This window comes from Cavia porcellus, unplaced genomic scaffold, assembly GCF_034190915.1.
Source record: "Cavia porcellus strain 051 isolate PalLab524CR breed Dunkin Hartley unplaced genomic scaffold, mCavPor4.1 scaffold_17, whole genome shotgun sequence".
In the NCBI taxonomy this organism is placed as follows: domain Eukaryota; kingdom Metazoa; phylum Chordata; class Mammalia; order Rodentia; family Caviidae; genus Cavia; species Cavia porcellus.
In genome coordinates, this window is record NW_026947500.1 from 25,100,274 (window position 1) to 25,108,130 (window position 7,857).

General features: G+C 46.1%; 1 protein-coding gene across 1 annotated transcript; it reads right to left on the minus strand.

Annotated features, from left to right (window-relative positions):
* Nucleotides 1–3,761: 3,761 nt before the first annotated feature.
* Mrpl11 (mitochondrial ribosomal protein L11) lies at nucleotides 3,762–7,260 on the minus strand. Its single transcript, XM_003468268.5, has 5 exons — nucleotides 7,045–7,260; nucleotides 6,691–6,786; nucleotides 6,154–6,247; nucleotides 5,910–6,069; nucleotides 3,762–4,049 (listed from the first exon to the last, which is right to left on the minus strand). The coding sequence occupies exons 1-5, from the start codon at nucleotides 7,165–7,167 to the stop codon at nucleotides 3,944–3,946; spliced, it is 579 nt and encodes a 192-aa protein (XP_003468316.1). The 5' UTR covers nucleotides 7,168–7,260; the 3' UTR covers nucleotides 3,762–3,943.
* Nucleotides 7,261–7,857: the final 597 nt, after the last annotated feature.

The window sequence follows — 7,857 nt, forward strand, 5'->3', positions numbered from 1 at the left end:
CCTGAATCTTAGTTTCTTGGCAGGTGAAATGGGTGACACTCATCTCCCAAGGACATGGTCAGGGCTAAATAGGTCTCTTTATAAGCAGAGAAGAGCAGGAAAAACAAGTTATTAAACAACTAGAAGGCAATGATGGTTTGGAGAAGAGGGGAATTTTTTTTCAATGAAAGGAAGGCAGCTCCACGCCACAGTCTTTCCCAAGGAAGACAAAGGGACTGGTTCCAGGAGCCCAGGGCATGGCCCTAGGAACTCCCCAGCCCCCTTCTCACTTCAAGGCCTCCAGCACTGGGACCAGGGCCTCCTTTTTAGTAGGAAAGAAAGAGCCCAAAACTGCAGTGCAGATAACGTGTGTGTCCAGGGACCTGTCACCACTTTTCCCTCCTTGGAGCGTCCTTGGGTGGGACAGAGGTGCAGAGCCTTGCCCTCTGCCTTCCTCATGTATTTATTCTCTGTCTTGGACAAAGTAACTGAATTTTCAGCCCCAAGAGGACTGTCATAGCTGTGTTCCATCCTGAGCACAGGGCCAGCACATAAGAAGTGCACAGAAAGAGCTTTGCCAAGACGACCATCTTGCCAAGAATTTGAGTAGTCACCAATTTCTGTTATAAAAAAGTGTTTCTAAATTCCCCTCAGGGGAAGGGCCTTGTAACTTTTAGCTGTGAAATTTAAATATCCATGAGATCAAAACATTGGAATTCCTTGGGAAAACCAGCGCAGTCATCAAAAGCAAGGAAAATTCGAGAAGCTATCACAGCCCAGAGGAGCCTGAGGAAACACGATAGGAAAGTTTACAATCTGGTATAGAGGAGTAGAGAAACGGTGTGACTTAACAAGGAAATCACAGTAAAGTCTGGGCTTTTGCTAATAATGTATCAATATTGGGTCGTTAACTGTCATAAATATACTGGTACAGAAGCTGGGCATGGGGCTTGTGTGAGCTGGGTCCTATAGTCACAACTTTTCTATAAATTTGAAGCAGAATGTTTCTTTAAAAAGTAGAAATAAAAACTTATGAAATAAAAATTCTTCGAGCAAATCCAACCACGAGATCCAGGCTGGCTCAAAGAGCAGGGGAAAAAAAAAAAAAAAAAAAAAAAAAAATTGAGCAAGCCAATGGCGCCACCTGCTGGACACAAGTATCTGCTTCTGTTCTTCCTTGGCAGGGTCTCTAAACAGAGGTGTACACTGAGACTCAGGAAAAGGAAAGACCTTACCCCGGCGACCCAGAGGGACTTCGGAAGCGGTATCTGACTCTGAAGGTAATTGACCTGGGAGCAGAATGTATGCTAAAAGGCTCAAGTTTGAGGAGCGGTAAGACTGAACACCTGTTACAGGTGCTGGGGAAATTGAACAAAACAGACACCATCCCTGGGCTTTACAAAGCCTGCACTCCAGTTATGGAGAGACAAAAGAAAAAGTAGACTGTAATCTCAGCACTCAGGAGGCTGAGGCAGGAGGCTCAGTGTGAGTTCGAGACCAGCCTTGGCTCCAAAGTGAGCTGCATAGTGAGATCCTGATTCAAAAATAAAATAAAATAAATTAAAAAGTAGAACAAAACCTAAAAAAGAGGGTGTAGTGTGTTTGATAAAGAGCCAGCATGCGATTGCGGAGCAACTGGGTTCGATTTATAGTCAAGTGTTAGGAGGCCCCTGTAAGGAGGCGACATTGAGAGAAGACCTAAAAGACAGGAAAGAGGAAGAAAAATGTCCCAACCAAAACAAGAGTAAAAGCATTAAACCGGGAGAGGATCGGGCCTTTTAAATAATAGTCAGAATTCAGCACACCGCCTCAAGGCCAGCCAGGGATACGGCAGACAAGAGGAAGAATTTCTAGACCAGCTTAGCTGTCGTTCGGTGCCTGACAGGAATCCCAGTGCAGATCCTTCCTTGTCACAATTACTGCAGTTGTAGCTGTGTGTGTGTCTGTGTGTGATTGTGGTAAACCTCCTCCTCCGAAAGCAGGGTGAGTGTCCTCACATTAGCTACTCTGTCCAAAGTACTGGTCATCCTGGAGGCAAGGCTTAATAATACGTAAGCTCAAAAATTGCTTAACACATAATATTATCACAGGACCATTTGTAAGTTTTAAAAAACACAACCAACAAAATACCCAAGAGTTGAGGAATTCGTTAAATACATGAAGGCCCTCTAATAAGACAGAATACCAAGCCATCATTAAAAATTGCTTTAGTAACCAAGCATGGTGGTGCTCACCTGTAATCCAGCATTCTGAACCACTGAGGCAGGAGAATCACAAGTTCAAGCCCAGCCTGGGCAACTTAATGACTTAGTGAGAAAAAAAAAAAAAAAAAAAAAAAAAAAAGGAATGGGGTGGCACTGGAAATATAACTCAATACAGAGGTCCGGGTTCAATTCTTGGTACCACTAAAAAAAAAAAAAAAAAAAAAAAGTGGCTGAGTGCCTATATGGCCAGCACTCAAGAGGCTGAGACAGGAAGATTCTGAGTCCAGGCATTTTGTCTACCTCCCCACCAAAAGTTTTAGAAAGGCAGTAATGAAAAATGTCCTAGTAATTCTATAAATACAACAGTAGAAAGAGTTTGTGTTATTATTTGTAGTGTTGGTAATTCAACCCAAGGCCTCACACATACTAGGCAAGACCTCTACCACTGACTTACATCCCCAGACTAATATATATATATATATATGGCACAGAAATTTAAAATGTAGGAAAGATGACATCAAATTATTGGCAGGAATCTCACCTGGATAGATTATAGGAAGTTTTTTTTAAAACAGGTATTTTTGTATACTTTTGAAAGTTTTTCCAGTGTAAAATGGTCTCATACATACAGACACTCTGAAAACTACAACCTCAACTCTTCCTGCAACTCTTCCTCTTTCCTCTTAAGTCCTGATATTCTGATGATGGGGAAAACAGGAGGCCAATGCTTCCAAAAAGCCTTCTCCGCCTGCCCTGGGAAGGCTCAGGCTGAAGCTTTGGTTCTTCTGCAGGTCTGGTGGCCCTGAGCTCACCCACGTTCAGCTCTCACCTGACCCAAGGCTAAGTGCAGAAGCTTAGCAGAGCAGCCTGATGTAGGCCCTAGAATCTGGGGTGCTCTATGCAGTGACTCTGCCTGGGGCTGCCATCAGGTCTCCCACAGGGTTCTGCTTTGGTTGAGGCGACAAGTTCCCAAGAGATAGTCAGTCATACTGGAAAAGATGGACGATATACCCAAGTCCCTGCCCACTCGCTACCCCTCACCCATGTGGGATGAAAACACAAACTCTTCATTGAGAGGCCTGGCTTCTACTACCTCTAGCACCAATCAGAATCCTGGGGCTATGGTTTCCTAGGGGCTCATCTGCCAGCAGCCTGATTCCCCATGGAAGGCATTTACGTCATGAGGGTTCCAGCCTCACAATGGATGAGGGCTGGTCTCAAGAAGAGAGGCACTGTGATAAACCCAGGCCTCCCCCCAACATACACACATGTGTATGTGTGCAGGGCCTCCCAGTTACATATTACAAAGCATGAAAAACCCTATTTCTTTTTTTTTTTAAATCTTTTTCGAGACGGGGTCTCGTTATACAGTTCAGGCTGGCCTTTAGCTCACTTTGTAGCCCAGGCTGGTCTCAAACTCGTAATGATCCTCAGCCTCCCTAATGCTGGGATTAAAGGCATGAGCCACCACACCCCGCAAAAAACCTTATGTATTTCTTGGAGCAGCTAATATCTGTCCAGGATGGGTGCTATGAGTGCTGGTTCCTTCCCCAGGGGTCCCAAGACAGAAGTTGAGAGTGGGTGACAAAGGATGTTTATTTAGGCATAATCCCTTGATACTCATGTATATAAAAATATATAACTTAAAATCAGAAAAATAATAATGTTGATGTGATCGCCCAGCCTTCTCGTAGGCACAGCCTTCCCAGCTCCTGCTTCTAGCTGATTCCTTCAAAATCCTAGAGTGTGGAGGGCAGGGGTCACTTCTTGGCTGCTTCTGCCTGGGCGGCCAAATCTGCCTCTTTCTGAGCAGCCAGGAACTCAGCTCGCTCCTTCTGGAAAGCGGCCAGCTCTTCGGCACTGAGGCTGCAGTAAAGAAAGATACACATGGCTGGTTAGTGGCAGCAGTCACTGCCAGGAGTCCACAAGGGCCCTTGTCACTGTCACACAGAACAGCTGGCCTGACTCTTATCCCTCCCTGGACTTCTCAGCCTCCACATTTCGCTCACCTGTGTCCCCTGCCAAGAATGCCACCCATGACATTCACACTCCCACCCCACCTTGGATCCTGTTCTGAAAGCCTTACTCACCCTGGGAGGCCTCGGCTACGCCACAGTCCAATTAACTGACCCATTCTCAGTGCCTGCTTTGGACACTTAAGTCTGAAGGCTATGTATGAGGATTTCCCCCATGGCAGGGATTTGGTCTACTCATTTCTGCTCTCCATAAAAGTAAAGATTTGAGAAAAGATCAGGCTTGACAGTACACACCTATAATACTAGCACTTAAGGGGTTGAAAGAAGTGCACTACAAGTTCGAGACCCTGTCTCAAATAAAAAATATAAAAATATGTACATGTTTGTAACTTCAGCACTTAAGAGGAGGCTGAGGCAGGAGCATCACTACTGAGTTCAAAGCTATCCTGGGCTGTGTAATGAGTTCAAGGCCCCCTGAACTACACAGTGGACACTGTCTCAAAAAACAAAAACCTGTCCATCTATCTATCTACACATACATACACATATACGTGCTGGGGATGTAAGTCAGTGCAAAGGCCCTGGGTTCAGTCCTAGTACTGCAAAAACAATAAAGGGAGAAAGGAAACAAGAAAGAGAAAGAAAGAAAGAAAGAAAGACAGACAGACAGACAGACAGACATCCAGAGAAGTGTCATGAGCAGGTACCTGCTGAAGCTTGGCTTTTTCTGCAGGACTGGTGGTCCTGAGCTCACCACAGTCCTTGTTCAGCTATTGCCTGACCCAAAGCTAAGTCCAGAATGAACCCCACTCCTCTTGGGGACCCAATGGTCAGCCCTAGCATGGGTGTGTCACAAGCAGCAAGAAGACAGTACGGGTTGAGTGCTGTCCCTGCCCCTGCTATGATCTGAGACAGGCACCTTTCCACATGACATCTTTAAGGAACCCATTCCTGAGATCTTCCAAAGCCTGCTGTTGGCCTCGGGATCAAGTCCAAATGTGAGTAACTGAAAAGGTCCTGCCTGACAGGTTCGCCCCTAAGACCCTGTCCCATCTGCCTCTAGGGCTATGTTACCAGGTCACGCTTCATTCTCTCACCTTTTTTTATTCTTCACAAGGATCTTTCTACTTAGAACATTTGGCCCTGGTCCTTGAACTCTTTTTCTAGAGCTTTGCTTAGATGTTACCTCCCCCACAGAATCCTTGCTGACAAATCAGGCAAAATCAGGAGCCCTCTTTACAGCTCTCATGACATCTAAAGATCTTTTATCAGTGTTGACTATCTGTGTGCCTACTACTCCATTTACAGATCAGCTTCTACCTTAGGACCATGAGCTCCTCCAGACATGGCCAAAGACGACTGCTCATTCCTGGCTATATCCAACAAGAGTAATGTCCATAGCTGGGTGTGGTGGTGTGTGGCTGTAATCCCAGCATTCAGAAGGCTAAGGCAGGAGGATTGCTCCAAATTTGAACCCAGCCTGGGCTACAAAGTGAGTTCATGGCCAGCCTGAACTGCAGAGCAAGACCCTGTCTGTCTCAAACAAATAAATAATGTCCCATACATAACAAGGGTTTAATAAGTGTATTCCAAATGAAAGAATGAGGTCTTGGCCTAGACTCCATCCCCAAGAAGCTTTCTGACTCAAAAGCTGACTCTCACTGTAAGGACCCTCTCTGCCTTGCCCCCAGATTAAGAGCTTTCTGGGCTCTCTCCTCACAGTGGACCCCCCCCCCCCCAGGATACTCACTCCTTCACCACACGGATGCCTAGGGAACGGGCAGAGCCAATGATGGAGCGGACAACAGAGGACAAGGGTACATCCTGCAGGGCAAAGGCTTCATCCTGTGCTTTGACGCAAGCAATCTCATATATGTGCTTCAGAGTCACCAGGCCTGCCACTTCTTTCCCTGGGAGGAAGGAACAAGCAGCTCTTCAGGTCTTCCTGCTTCCTTCAGGAACCCTAAAGACTCAGTGTCTACCTTGGCTCTCACCTGTCTGCCGGGCCCCCTTCTCAATCCCTGCAGCAGCTTTCAGGAAGTAGGAAACAGTGGGTTGTCCAATCTTGATTTCAAATGTCCGGTCAGGCTTAACAGAAAAAAAAAAAAAAAAAAAAAAAAAAAAGAGAGAATATCTCTTCCTGCTACTCAGCCTTAGGAACTTCTAACATCTTGTCTTCCCTCCCCTAAACTCACCATCCCCACGGTGTGCCTAACAGACCATAAAAGCACTGGGAAAATAAATCTACAGCAAGCATCCCGGTAATCTTTACCCCTGGCTCAATTCTGGTCTGGAAGCCCCTGTGAGATGGGGGAGTAGTGGGAAGAACTACAATATGGCTGAACCTGGCAGACTCAGAAAAAATTTAGTCTAGATTTTACTGCGTAAACAGGGAAACTGGAAGCCAGTAATAGCAAGAGACTTGTGCCACGCCAGAAACAGAGCACCAAGCACGGCTTGAATGGTCCCAAGGCCAAAGAGGGGTAACAGGAACGAGAAGGAAGCCAGGGATCAGAATCTGGACTCTGCACCTTCACAAAAATCTTCGTAGGCAGAGGAATGCCTTCCTTGATATCCTTTGTTTTCTCGTTGAACTCCTTGCAGAACTGGTTGATCGAAACACCTCGCTGTGAGAGAAACATAGAGAGCTAGAATTGGGACCAGGCGGCATCCCTTCACTCCATATTCACGTTTGTGTTCCCATCTTCTTTCTGCTACAAAGAATGAACTACCGTTTTACGTGCCAGATTTGTATGCATCGTCCCACTTTACCCTTACAGCTGACCCTACTAAGGAAGGACGTTGACGACCCTGAGATTTGAACCAAGGCTTTCCTAGTTACAGAGCCTGCACCCTCCCCAGCCGGGGTTTAGCCACTGCCTCACCTGACCAAGTACCGGGCCCAGAGGGGGACCAGGCATGGCCTGGCCGGCCCGCACGATGGCTCGAATGAGGCCACCGGCCTCGGGCTTTCTAAGTGCCCGACTGGCCCGGTTTAGCTTCGACATGACACAAACTTTCAGTCTCGGTTCGCCTTAGGGGAGCAAGAATAGCGTGTAGGGCGCCGCCATTCGGGGCCAGAGGTCAAGGGTCCTCACATTACGGCAGCCTTGCAACAAATAGCCTTGTTTCAATCCTACCGCTCTCCCCCTAAGAAGGCAAGGAGGATTAGGGAAAGAGAAAAAAGTTTTAAACGGTGTTCTTCAGATAGGTATAGAACCAGAATGCTTTAGTACATAACTCTGCACACACTATGAACATATACAGGCAATATCTTGGACAGCCAAACAGGAGTGGGCGCTTGATTCTCGCACAGCATTCTGGATGTAGTAGTTTCGATTTCTTTAGTCTGGCTGATTCGCACGGGGGCTCCATCTGCTGGACATATGATAACCTTAAATTTTGAAATTATCCTGGAGTTTATTAGGAATTACAGTCTTTACTCTGAGTCAATGTTTACTTCCTGTTGTTGAAATGCAATACCAGTTGCCAGTTGCCTTATAGGTCCCAAAAATAAACTCCCTAGATTCTCCTCTTGCTGGCTGTGAAATTGATCAAGTTAATTTATGTTCTGTCCTTCCCTGTACAATGGGGATTATAATGCAAAGCACCTACCTTTCAGGATTGCTATGAAAACTGACTTAGAATACTTTATAAAAATGCCTCACACTTAGGACACATGAACTCTTATTATCTGT